This window comes from Lycorma delicatula, chromosome 3 (assembly GCF_047948215.1).
Source record: "Lycorma delicatula isolate Av1 chromosome 3, ASM4794821v1, whole genome shotgun sequence".
NCBI classification, from domain to species: domain Eukaryota; kingdom Metazoa; phylum Arthropoda; class Insecta; order Hemiptera; family Fulgoridae; genus Lycorma; species Lycorma delicatula.
In genome coordinates, this window is record NC_134457.1 from 219,098,909 (window position 1) to 219,115,599 (window position 16,691).

Consider the following 16,691-nt stretch of genomic DNA (forward strand, 5'->3'; position numbering starts at 1 on the left):
TTTCACAATAATTTTCGTATTTCCCTCTTTAAGTACAAGTAATTTGTTTAATTCAATTAAAATATTATCTACCATGAGATATCAATGTTTGACGTGACAAATAAACATATTCTGGATTGATTTGTCTATTGTTATACGAACATATTTCTCAAATAAGCTGCCTTATTTTATCCTATGCACCGTTAAGATAACCCTTGCAACACGCTATCTTATCGCTATTATTGCAGAGAAATTGAAAGCGAGAAACAACATTATATATATATAAACTCTGTGAAACAACGTGGGGAGTATCGACTTCCACTTTCCACGCATCGGTTCTGAACCTCGTCTTCTCGGCTGCAGAATATTGTGCCCCAGTGTGGCTTAAAAGCCCTTATATTCATAGAATTGATGCTCAACTTAATAACTATGAGAATTATTGCCGGGGTTATCAGGTCTACTCCTGTGGAATGGATCCCAATATTGAGCCACACACCACCCCCAAATCTGCGCCGTATGAGCGCTGTTATAAGAGAGTACAAGAAGATTATCGAGAATCGAATCCTACCAATACATGAGGACATTAAGGATGCCAATCATGGTCGCCTTCTATCTAGAAAGCCATCTATCAGAACAGCAATTGCTGCCACAGAGGAAAGATTTAACCTAATTGACGCCTGGCTTCAACAATGGACGACAAAGCAGAATAACCAAATCCCATGTATTACTCAAAAGCCGCAGGGTTTTGACTTGCCACGTTAGACATGATCAACGTAAACAGAATACTAACTCAGCATGCTAGGTGCGCCTTTTTTCTGTATAAATGGGTTAAAACACTGACGCCCCTTTGCGGGTGTGGTGAAAATCAAACCGTTAAACACATCTCAGAAGTTTTCCGTTGGACAGCTTATGAAGGGACTCCTGAAGATTTCCTAATAGCGATTCCAGAATCAATAGCTTACATTAATTTGTTAGATATTTGTTTCTAATTTTTTACTGTAATCTATGTTGTTTCTTTGTGCTATGCGCTAAATAAATAAATCGCTATTACGTTAAAAATATTCATTTTTAGGATTATTAGGATCAGAGTTGTTTTCTTTAAGAGTAATGATGTTCATTATATAAATAATCTTTTCGGGAAACAGAGTAAACCCGTTTAATATTTAGGGTAGGAAATATATCGATTGCATTTCCGTGAAATCAGAATGTTGATGAGTAATTATACATTCGGCTAGTGAAGGAAACAATGCGATCAGTTTCGCTTGTAATTCTTGAGAATTACAAGTGTCATCTCAATTTCAGAGCCGTCTCATGGTAGTTGCGTATAACTGTTACTGCATCATGCATGTAGACATTTTATACTTTAATGATTTCAAAAATCATGGTCATCTTTTTATCTTATAAAATAATATGTTAAAGACAGCTTCTTCAAATCAGTTTAGATAATTTAATTAATCATTAATTTGTAAATCTGTTTAATTAAAAATAACTGAAACTTTAAACTCACAATAAAATAATTTTTAAAATAATAACCCAACTTTTTAAAAAAAATCAAGGATGGATAATCGGCTTAGAATGTATGAGGTACTATTACTTATATAGTCTTATCGCATTATACCAGTAATACTATCGTGTAACGCTTGAGAAATAGGAACCAGATTTATTATATTTAAATCTTTGTATTAAGATACGAATGAAAGACTTAGAAAACTTTAAGTTTACATGTGATGACGTTTTAAGGATTCACCAATTTTGTGGTTTAAAAATGCATAAAATGATGCATGAAACGGGAAAAATTACGTGCTTAAAAGTTATTGTTATTGCAATTTAAAGAGATCTCTATCGTGTACCTTTCTTTACTTACCCTTTTTTAATAAATATAAAAAATAAAAAGTAATCCTTTTCTACGGCATTATGTACACTTCCTCTATTCAGTAGAGGAAGTAATAATGTCTTGGTTGATTGATTCGTATGATATTTTGGAAAACTTCGATGAGAAATCAAATATAACCTTTGTACTACCACACGTACAACTGTCTATATTTTTTGACAATTTGACCAATCGTTAAATTAAATTCCGTTAAAAAAAATTTAAATCCTTAATTGGGTAAAACCAAAGTTCAAATTATTAACACTACCACAATTAAAGCTTACATATGCAATCAATAAGAAATTAATATAAGTATTTGCTAAAAAAAAAGAGTTTTTAATGCCCTCACCAAATAACCTTTAAAAATATTTGATTTTCTTTGTTAGGGGATGCATAGGAGACTTAAAAATTCTTTAGGTACTATCATAATGCCGGCCTCTGTGGCGCGACTGGTAGCGTCTCAGCCTTTCACCCGGAGGTCCCGGGTTCAAATCCCGGTTAGGCATGGCATTTTCACACACGCTACCGTGCCGGCATGTAAGCAGCAAAATTTAAAATGTATGAAAGTTTGGTGAGACCGGTTACAACATTGAAACATAGAGACTGGCTACGGTTGATGAAGAAAACCTAAAGAGATTTGATAGGAAAGTGCTGCAAAGAATTTTTGGGTCAATGAAGGATGGTGAACATTGAAGAATAAGATTACTAGAATAACTAACAAGTGAAAAATAAGACTCTGCAAAAATTTTAAACCTTCGGTCTAAGCTTAATACCTTAAGTTAACCGTAGTGAAATCGTATCAATTTAAGTGTAATGAAGTGGCCAGCCTCCGTGGAGCGAGTGGTAGTGTTCCGGCCTTTCATCCGGAGATCCCAGCTTCGAATCCCGGTTAGGCATGGCATTTTCACACAAGCTAAAATCATTCATCTCATCCTCTGAAACAATACTTAACTGTGGACCCGGAGGTACTATAGTACTATGGTACTAAGGTACTGTAATAGTAAAATAAAAATTTAAGCTAAAATAACTAAATTTATTTTTCTTTGATTACAATAATTTTTTCCCTTAAATTTCTTGCCCTGCCCCCCAAAGCCGGACCCTCACTTAAGCATATACACAGCATCGGGGGGTTTCATCGCCTCAAACCACCCGGGCAGAAACCTTGGGCCCGGTTTTGCCGTTCCAAGGCCCCACCTAGGACTCGGTCTTACCACGCCTCTAATAAGGGTATCCCAAAAGGGATCCTTTCACCATGACTATGGTCGTACGTAAGGAAATCCCAAAAGGGATCTTCCAGTCGGGACTGTGGTCAGCCACTGCCTTACCTCAAATAAGGGACCTCGAAGGGGATCCTCTACCTGGACTATGGTCTTTCCACCCGTACCATGTCCGAGGGAGTCCCCGTTCAATCATCAAACGTGGATCACCTGAGCACACTTCCAAATTTTGAATCTACATTGTTCGTCAAGATAGAAAAGATTGTTTGAATATTTACACCTTGTTAATCACTGATGGAAAAAAAGTTGTTTTATCCCTGTTTAAAAATCTTTGTAATATTTAAAGAAAGTTTATATCGATATTTATATGTGAAATTGCATATAATTGTACCCGGTATTACTTTTTCTTTTCTCTCTGTAGTGTAGTTTTTTTGTTTTGCGATTTCATTATTACAATACTAACTAATCAGTATTTAACTATGTTTAAAAGCAGAGTTAAATCTATCGTTTTTTATTATTTATTTATTTTTTTTTTTATCTTGATTGCCCGTTTCATAATGGCAGAAATTTTAATAAAATTCTTATTTCAACTCTCGGTAAAGGTTTTGACATGAAACGACTTTAAAATCACACCGAAACATATGGGTACCAGAAATTTGTAGCGTAACGAAAAGGGTCTATATCGTCCTGCCTAAATAATTCCCTAACTATTAGTCTCAGAGACGTAAATGCGGTGTCATTTTATAACTTGGTCAGCTCGCCGATTCTGATTCAACTTTGAGTTTGAGTCATTAACTAGCGGCTTGTCGAAGAGTGGGTACAGCACAGATCGACCAAAACTAGCAATCTCGTTCATTTTCATTCAATGTAGCTCACTTCTTAGACGTAATAGCGCAGCGATTCGGGTGTTTGTGCAAAGTTAGTCGAGATATATCGATTTAAGTAATAATAAGTGTATTTTGAACAATATCTATGTGTAAAAAATTAATAATTAATATAAACAAGTATAAAAATTCAATATGTCAGCCTTAGCCCGCACAAAAGCCGGCCGGAAATATAAATTGCACATATCGTTGGAAAGGGAAGATTATGGCCCACGCACAGATACCCCAATGTCCGGTGCCGAGTGAGCGAGACTGTTCCGGGAGCGGCGCAAAGCTGGCACGGCGCGTTCAGAAAATGACGCCGATGGCGCGAGCACTACCTCTGCTTATTATGCTTTACATCTCTTACTTTTCATATCACAGACCAATGTTGAACAAAATTCTCGTCGAATATCAGTCGAAATAAATATCATATACCATTTAGTATCTATCTGTTTTATGTTAAAATTAAATTTAGTACGCAGTCCATGTCTCGTTTTTATTTCAATCCGATACACTAAAAGTGACTTGGTGACATACAGACCGACCAATTTATCTGTAGAGTTGGCCAAATGAAGGAACTAAAATTTTCCAATGGAGACTTTCAGTTTTATTAAAACACCATACGATGGTGGCACTTATTCAACACTACAGATCATTTGGTCGGTCTGTAGCTCGGAGGAACTTCATCCAAGGTCTGTAACATTTCCGTTAAACCAACGGCCGTGCGCTCCGACACAGCCCCACCCGAGTTTTTTTTAATCTTGATTGTCCGTTTCAATATGGGCTGCAACTTTAATGAAATTCTTATTTCAAATTTTGGTGAAGTTTTTTTTTTAAATTTATACGTAAAACAAAATTATGATAAATAAACAAATTCAAGTGACAAAATGAAAAAAGTTTGTAAAGGAAAAAAAATTTCCATAGAAACGGATGATAACCCCTACTGATTGTTAAGAACATTGCGGTTTCCTAACCCTAAGTATAAAATATTTCCGGCCTCGGTGATGCGAGTGGTAGCGTCTCGGCCTTTCATCCGGAGGTCCCGGATTCGAATCCCGTCAAGCATGATATTTTCACACGCTAAAACAATTATCATTCATTTCATCCTCTGTTGCAATACCTAACGGTGGTCACGAAGGTTAAAAAAAAATGTTTAAATATTGTGCTGGCATTGAACACTTAACTGTTTCGTTGTAGCTATATTCTCAGAAGAATATACAGAAAGCCGATAAGAACAAACAGAAAAGTAAACCAAACTGTCAGATATTTTAATGGAAATTCGTATTTTCTTCAGAATCCTTTTTATCCTGTTGTTCAATGAAATTATGAATTTGTGTTCCTACTTTAATTGTGTTAGAATAGTCAGTATAAAAATTCATATTTTCAATAGCCCCCTAATAAAACTGACATCGCAAAATGTTTTGAATTGTTTTAAGTCAGAGGATATTCTGTGAATTTAATTCAACATTATTTTTTTTTATATATGTTAAAAAAATTATGGAACATTTAAATTGCACTACCACAGAAACAAGTGAAAAATAGATATTTTTTATTGAAAATTTATCGTAATTCCTACAGGTTTTTTCAAATAAAATGAAACTTTTAACAGTTTTGAAATGGAGTATAAGCTTTAATATGAAATAAAACGGTTCTTCAAACTACTTTTTTTCTTAAAGATTGCTTTCGGAGTAGGCTATAGTTTATTTAATATGTTTTTTTCTATTTTCTTTTTTCTGAAATCTATATTATTTCTACAATTTGTTTTTGTTGAACCTATCACATCGGTTTTCATTACAGCGTGGAGAGTAACGAAGTAGTAACATAGTACGACTATGTGAAAATATTAAAATTAGTTGTCAAATGATAACTACATCAAAGAGAACATGATATCCCTGTTTTAACCTTCAAAGAAAGATTTAGATAAACATTAAGTAGAAAATTTTATTCATTTTAATATCTTTGGTCGCAAAATTTTCTTTGAAATGGAAAGATAAAATAAATACATTCTTCTCTGAGACGTCACAGTGCTCTGAGCAAAATTTTTTGACAAATCATCTCATTATTGAACTAACGTTAACATTAAAAACAGGCATCTACAAGTTTCATTGCAAACCGCATTCCGTTTTTTTCTTACTAATAAAAAAAAATTAAGTATATTACATATCTGTAACTTTATAAGAAATATTAAAGTTTTTAAAAATCAGTTTTTTTATTAAAAAACTGTCAATTATTTATATTGTTTTTATGTGTTGGTATTTAAGTCTGTGCATGCAGAAATGTATAATTGTTTTCAGTCTGGGAGATAGTTATTCCGATTAAATAAATTTTTAACCGTCATTTTCAATTTTAGTTAATTTATGTGTAATAATAATAGGAGGAAAGTTCAAATACAAAAAATAATTTTTGTATTCTGTTGTTATAATGATTGGAAAGTAAATGGTTCACTACATAAACACTTGGAAAACTAAGTTTGTCATCAATATTGGCAGCTCTATCACCCCTCCCTATCAATTACAATCAGCATGTCTGAGCGGGAGGAACATAGTAATGTTTCAAGCCAATTATTTTTTACTTTTTGAAAATGAAGGAATCTTTCTCCATCTCAAATTTAAACAGATAAGTCAGTTTTGCGGATGAGCGTGTCCGCGCGCGCGCTTGTCTCTTTCACTCTCTCTCACTCTCTCTCATTCTCTCTCTCTTTCCCTCAATCGCCAGTCTCCAAGGAAATGAATAGTACATGTCATTCAAAGAGACATGTACATTTTCAACTTTTGAAAGGAAAGTGTTAAAAATTAATTGTACGTACTTTGGCCAAGAATTTTATACAGTAAAAAAGAAGACGCTTTAAAAGAACTTATTCCACAAAACCAGTAAGTTGCTATTAGGGAAATCTCTAATAATTTAGATAAGTGTTGAGAGTCGTGAAATAAGAAATCATCTCTTATTTCACTTATTAAGCTAGTTACGTCCTCAGCCTTTTTCAATTTCGTTGCCGTCATCGAAAAACCGCGGCGAAATTTAATAGATAGAGACGTTCTTAGATTTTACAATAATTTGTGATGAAACTAAGATGCTTGCTTCACTTATGAGTCAAACGCGGCGCCCGTTTGGCCCCATAGGTTGGTTATGAATAGAGCTTTTTTCAAAATTTAAGGAGTGCCCAGCGCCCTTAAACCGGGCCACCATGGAACTTAAGAGGTCAAGGGGAAAATCGGCCACTCAAAAGCGGCGAGTCAGTGTGGCTAGTGCCGCATTGTCTGACCATGTGGGAGTTTCTTCATGCGGTTGCTTTGTTCAACCGACATCAGTAGTTTACTTATGGTAAAGATTCCTACCGCACTACTCTGTGAAGCTAACCTAGATATATATATATATAGCTGACCACCAGCCAATTAATGCTCCAAGCGCTTTAATATGGTGGACAGGTACTTTCTGACATTCAGCGACCTAGGCGTGGCAGCGAATTGCTGTCTACACGAAGTAAATTTTAATGTATGGATTTCATATATATTTTTAGTAGTTGACGGGGTACGCCTACCCATTTTAATAGATATATAACAAGTGAGCGGTTGGGTCACGTAAGCCGGTAGTGTATGGCACCGCGCTTAGTCCGCTCACACTGTTAGGTAAGCTCTAGAAGCTTTTTAGGACACTGGTCGCTAAACTGTTTCGAGGCTCAGTAGCCGTTTGTGGCCAGACATTCGGTCTTATGCTTTAGAGCGACCGAATGGGATGGTGACGGGAGAATAGCCAAGCAAACCAATTCACTATTGAGTCAAACTGATACAAGTATATAGTGGTGACAAACCGGCTTTCATCAAAGAAAACAAACTACTATATCATCCAGTAAAATAACAGCAAGAATCAATTCATTTCAATAGTGAAGTAAACCGGTCTTCTGATTAATACTTCCGATAAATTCTCGTCTTACTTTACTGCTTTAATTACGGAAACGCTGCAAGAGCTCAACTGGGGTATCCTTTGCTACATCACTTTCCAGACAGCTCATATTTAACTTATCAGAATTTAATTTGCTTACTTAAATAATTTTATGAGAGAAGAAATTCGGTACGACTGAGAACATTTTAATCCTGAGCAAAAATGGTTCAACATATATCAAAAGATTACTTCCCTTTTGGATAGGCTGATTCTGAACACTTGAGACAAGTGTGTTGTAGTGACATAAAATTACACTGAGATATACTTAAAAAATAATACTTTGTGCGTATTTTACAAGTTATATCTATAAAAATTACAGCAGCAACTTAAAAATTGCAGTTATAAAATTACTTTCTACATTTAAACCCCTAGCCTGTAATTTTAATTAATTAATTTCTCATTTTTGTTTCCATCACTTGCTATCGTATATTAAAATTAAGAAATATTAATAGCATAAATTTCTAGCGTAAATTTATAATTTACGTTTTATTTTTGTTTTTCTTAGGATATAGAAACATTTGATTTGGAAGATTTTAAATACAATTTCGTTAACATGACAGCATTTCGAATGGTAGATGCTGAAGACGTTAATGTTAAAGAAGTACTGAAAGATATGCAAAGATTTCAACCGATGGGTCACAGCCTTCTTAATAAGTCTTCCGTAATTCAGGTAAAACTAACTTTTAATCAACCTTACATAATCAGTTTGTTGTTGATTATTCTGTATAAACTAATATATGATTAATAATAATAATAATAATAATAAATTAATTAAAATGTACTTAAAAATACTAAATAAATATTAAAATTAAAATAAATGTATTACTAAATAAATACATGATATATGTTATTTGTAATATATAGAATAATATTAGTAAAATAAAATAAAATTTAATATTATATTACAGTATGTAAAACATAATTTTTTTTTATATTCAGTCATTTGACTGGTTTGATGCAGCTCTCCAAGATTCCCTATCTGGTGCCAGTCGTATCATTTCGGTATACCCCTTGCATCCTACATTACTAACAATTTGTTTTACATATTCCAAAGGTGGCCTGCATACACAATTTTTTCCTTCTACCTGTCCTTCCAATATTAAAGCGACTATTCCAGGATGCCTTAGTATGTAGCCTATAAGTCTGTCTCTTCTTTTAACTATATTTTTCCAAATGCTTCTTTCTTCATCTATTTGCCGCAATACCTCTTCATTTGTCACTTTATCCACCCGTCTGATTTTTAACATTCTCCTATAGCACCGCATATCAAAAGCTTCTAATCTTTTCTTCTCAGATACTCCGATCGTCCAAGTTTCACTTCCATATAAAGCGACACTCCAAACGTACACTTTCAAAAATCTTTTCTTGACATTTAAATTAATTTTTGATGTAAACAAATTATATTTCTTACTGAAGGCTCGTTTAGCTTGTGCTATTCGGCATTTTATATCGCTCCTGCTTCGTCCATCTTTAGTAATTCTACTTCCCAAATAACAAAATTCTTCTACCTCCATAATCTTTTCTCCTCCTATTTTCACATTCAGCGGTCCATCTTTGTTATTTCGACTACATTTCATTACTTTTGTTTTGTTCTTGTTTATTTTCACGCGATAGTTCTTGCGTAGGACTTCATCCATGCCATTCATTGGTTCTTTTAAATCCTTTTTACTCTCAGCTAGAATTACTATAGCATCAGCAAATCGTAGCACCTTTATCTTTTCATCTGGTAGTATTACTCCAGATCAAAATTGATCTTTAATATCATTAACTGCTAGTTCTATGTAAAGATTTAAAAGTAACGGGGATACAGAACATCCTTTTCGGACTCCCTTTCTTATTACGGCTTCTTTCTTATGTTCTTCAATTATTACTGTTGCTGTTTGGTTCCTGTACATATTAGCAATTGTTCTTCTATCTCTGTATTTGAACCCTAATTTTTTTTAAATGCTGAACATTTTATTCTAGTCTACGTTATCGTTTTCTAGGTCTATAAATGTCAAGTATGTCGGTTTGTTTTTCTTTAATCTTTCGTCTACTATTAATCTGAGACCTAAAATTACTTCCCTTGTCCGTGTACTTTTTCTGAAACCAAATTGGTCTTCTCCTAACACTTCTTCCTCTCTTCTCTCAATTGTCCTGTACAGAATTCTAGTTAAGATTTCTGATGCATGGCTAGTTAAGTTAATTGTTCTGTATTCTTCACATTTATCTGCTCCTGCTTTTGTTTGTATCATGACTATAGCACTCTTTTTGAAGTCTGACAGAACTTCCCCTTTATCGTAAATATTACACACCAGTTTGTATAATCTATCAATCGCTTCCTCACCTGCACTGCGCAGTAATTCTACATGTATTCCGTCTATTCTAGGAACCTTTCTGCCATTCAAATCTTTTAATATTCTCTTAAATTCAGAATTCAGTTCTCAGTAAAACATAATAATATTACGTAAAATAATAAATATTTTATTCATTTACAACAATATTTTGTTATAAAATAAACAAAATACTAAATAAATTTATTTATATTTTATGTGCTTATATTATTTAGTCTAATAATATAAGCATCAGTAAAGCGAAAAAAACATTCATGATTTACTTGTGTAAGCACAGAAGTTAACATTTAGAATACAATTCGATCATTTTAATTTACTATACCTTCATATAAATTTTAGAAAAATATATAACCAAAATTACCTTCTTTTGGGTGATTGATTGATTTCATTTTATTTTAATTATATTTATTTTGATCAGTTTTGATTTTTGTTTTTTTGGTTTGAGTATTCTCATACTCAAGACACACTGTATTTTTTTTTAAAATGGAAATTAATAATATATTTACTTACTTCACTTGAAAATACGTTTAATAATTTTTGATTTATAACTAATTTAAATTTCAGTAAAGAAATAAATATTTAAGTACTAATATTAAGGAAAGAAATAACGACATTCTATAACAAGTATACATTTTCTACACATTTACTATGATTAAAGATAAAAATGTATAAGTAACATTCAGAATTACTATATTTTTGATATAGGATATTGTTGAAAAAACACGATTCAGTACGGATTATCTGAAGGATTTATTGTTCAGCAAGAATGGTGGGAGAGATCCTTACTTTGTTGAAGATTCCTTCTTGGAAGTTTTTATTACAATTGAAGATCTTCCTATCTAATTCACAAAACCATCCTTCCCTTGGTTTTCTATAAGTTTTGTCGGTTTAACACCCACACTGTATCTATATTAAAGGATTATTTCGTTATTTATATGTCTGTGTTTTGTTGAGGGCATCTCTACCTATAGATCTGTCCAGGACTCTAATTTCCTATAAGGTGGCCGTAATAAGACGCTCAACGTGAGATTGAAGTGCTTGAAGAATAAAGCTGATCCTCTTAAAACATTCATGCAAGCACACAGTGATTTTTTTTACATAAAAGAAAAATTGGTGACAGTCAATATTGATAGTCGAATTGATAGTGCTTTTTGTTTTCAGTAAGATCCCATTAAAAATTTGGCTCTGGATCACTATTTTTCATACACAAAAAAAATTCCATATCATATAAAACATTTTTTTTGAGCTTATGTTATGAATTACAAAAAATCTGATATGGACACCACATGATTTTTTTGTACGCCAGTTAAATTATATATACTCAATTTTTTGCTGCACTTCATTTAAACATATTTCAATTCAAAGTGAGATACGATCCTCCAATTCTTTAATAAAGTGGACAGTTACACAGTTGCTGAAACTAGAGAACGTGTACACAAAGTAAGATCAGAAATTTTATTCAAACCAAAGAGCGATTTTGCAACAAAAAACAAATAAACGAAGTGATGATCAATTTCGACTTAAGGAGAGTATTGTCCGACAACATCACAGGAATAACGAACTAAAAGATAATTTTTTTTTTTGCAATTTAGTAAAGATCGGGCATATATGCCTCAGTGTATATGTTGTTCTTGTGAAGATCTATTTTTCAGTCACCGTAGTTAACTTTAATGTAAATAAAATTAAACAGAAATTCCAGAATAATTAAATAAAACTAAACAGAAATTAAACTATAAAATCCAAAAATAATACGATTCTAAATTATAATTTTCAATTAATATTAAATGATCAAATGTTTCACCAAATCTATTACATCTACACGTAATAATGCCTATTAAATTACATGTACACATTTTTAAAAGTACATGAATTTTTATTTCACTAATAACTTTTTTCATATTTTGTTTTTTTATTGTTATTATTGAATAATTATTTATTGTAAAACTTTTTTTACAATTACGGGTTAATAATTATTAATAAACCAATATATCTAAATAAAAAAAAGTTAAAAAATAAATTAAAAAAAGAAGATGAAGTCTGGTTCGAACCGATATGCCTCCCCTTGTAAGATCCCAAATATTTCATTAATTAAAATTTTATTTGGCTATAACTCTTTAACCAATGAAAATAAGTACAACTTATGATATATCGTTGAAAAGCTTTCAATGAGAGCTGATAGTGCAGTTGAGAAAAATTCCAAAATTCAATTTTTTTGTTGTATTTTGGGCTTTTTTGGACACTTTTGGTTTAATCGATTGCGATCAAAAAGGGAGGTACACAATTAGATGTTACAACACTCTTAATTCAAAATTTCAACATTCTACGGCTAATCGTTTTTGAATTATGCGAGATACATACGTATGTACAGACGTCATGCCGAAACTAGTCAAATCGAATTTAGGATGGTAAAAATGGATATTTCCGTTGAAATCTGAAAACCGAAATTTGTCGCGATCACAATACTTTCTTTACTTCGTACAAGGAAGTAAAAATAAAATCCTTATAGAAATAAAATCTGTATACAATCCGCACATCAAGTACTGATATATGTGACGATCTTATTTTCCATTATTTGTAAGGAGATTTACTGATTATTGGCCGATGGCTACTGGTAAACTCGACTTAATAAGTACAGAAGCTATAGATCACTTGTACTTAAAAATCAGTTCCTATCAATAACTTTAGTCTGTTATTACCAATTTTAATATCGGTAAAAATTTTAATTTTAGTTATTACCAATAATCTAAATAAGTATTAGATAAATAATAAAATACAAAACACCTGAAAGTCATTGAAAAAAGCCATTGCAATTTTTCATCTGTGAGAGTTTTAAGTCGTAATCCACATTACAACTGGGTTGATCGGTCATGAAAATATGCTTAACTGTAACCATTGAGCTTTTAGAACAACTCTAGATAGGAAAGTAGAGGTTTACGTAAGTCGAAGTAGTTAAAGCCTCACTGAGATTCCGTTAGATACGAACTTATGAGAATTTTATCTAATTTTAAACTTACAGATTTTTTTCGAATCGCATATTACTGACTGTTTTATGTAGGTTACTCATAAATATATGTGTTTATAATATTACAATTAATTTCCGCATGATGTAACACTACAACTATTAACAACTATTAACAAGTGGATTATTATCACACATTTAAAATGCGTCATTTAAACTTCGGTAACGTGTGGTGATTAGACGAAACTCTCTCTATAAAGCTATATTTCAAATATATTTCAATCAGTACCAAGCACTTAACAGGAAATTACCAATTTGTGATAACCATCAGTACCATGTACTGCCACATTAATGTAACGTCGGCCGACCTCCTCTTTTGAATCACAAACTATGGAATCATCGTAACATAACCGCATATTGTAATTAACATATGGGGATTAGGTAGCAATATAAATAGGCGTAGCTGAATGCGCATAATATTAAATAATTGCTTATATACAGTAAATCAGGAATTATGAAAATTGTTAACAGTTATTTTCATTCAGCTAATTACTCATTAATTTATATTATAAACATGTTAATTGTACGTTTAATTGTATGGCATAAAACGATTAATTAATTAATATTTTAAAAGAATGGTGTTTCATTATCACTCTGTATTTTACAAAATAAATCAAATTATTGAAGGAAAACTCTCAGCACAAATAACTATTACACTACAATTGAATAAATTAAACAAAGATTAATTTATTTTTTAGCCACATATTTTTTAATTTTATATTTTTTCTTCAGGTATATAATAAAATGTAAAATAATTAAACTGGTTTCAATAAAAAAAGGAAATTCGGAATTCCATTCTTAGCTATTTGTTTAATATACGAGGCGTGTGAGAAAAGTAATGAGACTGACTTTTTAGTTAACAAACTTTTTATTTTTTTCATACAACAATATTACCCCCTTCAAAGTAGTTCCGTTGGGCAGCTATACACCGGCGGAATCGTTGTTCCCACTCCTAGTAGCAGCGCTAGAAGGCTTCAACTGGCAGGGCTTTTAAATGGTCGATCACAGTCTTTTGAATGTTCTCTGGATTTCCAAAATGACGTCCTTTTAAGACACGTCTCAATTTCGGAAAAAGGAAAATGTCACAAGGACTCAAATCAGGTGAATAGGGGGGGGGGGTTGAGGAACCGTAGGAATGCATTTTGAGGTCAAAAATTCCCTGATGGAAATGGCTATGTGATACGGGATATTGCCATGATGAAGCATCCACTTGTGTGCAATGTCTGGTCTCACGCGAATCACACTTTTCCTGAGCCTTTCAAGGACACCTTTGCAAAACACTTGGTTGACAGTTTGTCCTGGTGGAACAAATTCTTTATGCACGACACCCCTACTGTAAAAAAAGCAAACCAGCATTGTTTTGATCTTCGATTTGCTCTTTCGACATTTTTTGGGTCGAGGAGATGACGGAGTGTGCCACTCTTCGCTTTGCCGCTTTGTTTCAGGATCGTACTCAAATATCCAGGATTCATTACCTGTGATCACACGATTGAAGAATTTTTAGTCATTTTCAATCCCCTCAATATCAACGGACGCGTTTCTTCGATCGTCCTTCTGTTCCGTTGTGAGATTTTTCGGTACCGATTTCGCACAAACATTTCGCATGTCCAAATTGTCTGTCAAAATTTGATTTTGACAGACAATTTGTGGGTAAAAGTGCTTAAATTTATCTGTTCACTCATCATCCTTGTTGTTAAATGACGGTCTGATCTCACAAGAATCTTCACACGTTCAACGTTTTGGTCAGATTTTGAAGTTGAAGGTCTCCCTGACCGAGGTTGATCTTTAACGTGTTCTCGGCCTTCCAAAAATGATTTGTGCCAGCGTAAAACTTGTGCTCTTGCCACTGATGTTTTGTCTAAACAGTTTATTGTCCAGATGGACAATTCTTTACGTCAAATTATTTCAGGGCTGGCAGAGGAGCCCACCGGGTTGATCCAGTGGTAAACGCGTCTTCCCAAATCAGCTGATTTGGTATTCGAGAGTTCCAGCGTTCAAGTCCTAGTAAAGTCAGTTATTTTTATATGGATTTGAATACTAGATCGTGGATACCGGTGTTCTTTGGTGGTTGGGTTTCAATTAACCAAACATCTCCGGAATGGTCGAACCGAGACTGTACAAAACTACACTTCATTTACACTCATACATCATCCTCGTTCATCCTTTTTTTTTTTTTTCACTCTACTCCCCTGGGCCGGTCCGACTGGTTGGTATTGCGCCACCCAGGGGAGTGTCTGGTAAACTCTAACGAGCCTCTCCGCCTACCGGCTGAACATCCGGCATGGCAGGTCGGCTCGCTGGTGTCAGCTCTTTTGAGTGATTTTCTGTTTGCCCATTTGGAAACCACGACATACCTCAAATAGCCGTAACGTGGCACCGGGTCTTATCTTACTCTTCTTCTTCATCGGAACCTATCTAAACCCTTGGAGTCCTCAGTGAATCATTGAGAACGACACACCTCAGCGTGCCGTCTCTCATCACTGAGGCTGTCCACCCTACCCTAATCTACACTAGTAACCTAGTCGCCTTTCATCTATATCCTTCTCTGTTAATACTGCTACTATAAATTCCGTAACCTTCTTCCAGTTTATTTCGCTCCTCAACATGTGCTCTAGGACCTCTGCTGGGCTCATACCTATTATGCCACAGTTCCTCCTTTTAATTGCCCACCTCTCGCAGCAGAAAAATGTGTGTTCTGCATTGTCAATTCTCTCACAGTACATACATTCTGGACCTGGCCTTCTTCCAACACGATGGAGGTACTCATTGAAATTGCCATGACCTGTAAAAAAACTGCGTGATATGATAATTTAACTCACCATGTTCCCTGTCTAACCATATTGCAAGATCTGGAATCAGCTCCTTGGTGCGTCTGGCTGGTCCATCCTCCTGCCATCTATGTCTAAGTCTATCTTTTGCTTCATTTGCTTCGAGGCCTTGCGCCCTGTCGACTCTATTTAGGGCCATTAAGTCTATTGGTGCCACCCCAGACAACACGCACAACGCCTCATAGGAGACCGTCCTGTAAGCTGAAACAACCCCCAGCAACAGCCTCCTATGAGTACTAACCAGTCTGTTCAAATTTCTTTTAACCCTGACTGAGTGCCACCACACTGGTACTGCATATAACATCATAGATGTCACTGTGGACGCTATCGCCCTTCGCTTAGTGGGTCTTGGAGCTCTCTGCGAAGACATTATTATATTCAAATTCTTAGTCATCTGTTCACCTTTGGCACATATGTCTATTATATGCTGGGTGAACCGGCAATTCCTCTCATAAGTCACACCCAGGTATTTAATCTTTTCGACCTCTGTTATTTGTTGGTTTCCAATTTGGATAGCCGGACGGTCTAAAATCCTCTTCCCTGTGAACATAATATATTTACATTTTTCTATTGCCAGCTGCAGTCCCCTCTCTTTCAACCAATTATCTATCGCCCGTAACGTGTTGTTAGCACTCTCTTG

At 34.0% G+C, this 16,691-nt stretch overlaps 1 protein-coding gene across 12 annotated transcripts in view; it reads left to right on the forward strand.

Moving 5' to 3' along the window:
- The window catches only part of LOC142322429 (glutamate receptor ionotropic, kainate 2-like), a 722,458-nt gene that overhangs the window by 423,394 nt on the left and 282,373 nt on the right, over positions 1–16,691 (forward strand). For all 12 annotated transcript variants that reach the window (XM_075361507.1, XM_075361506.1, XM_075361508.1 and 9 more), the window contains exon 8: positions 8,377–8,541. In XM_075361507.1, the coding sequence (XP_075217622.1) occupies positions 8,377–8,541 (165 nt within the window). The remainder of the gene's footprint in view (positions 1–8,376; positions 8,542–16,691) is intronic.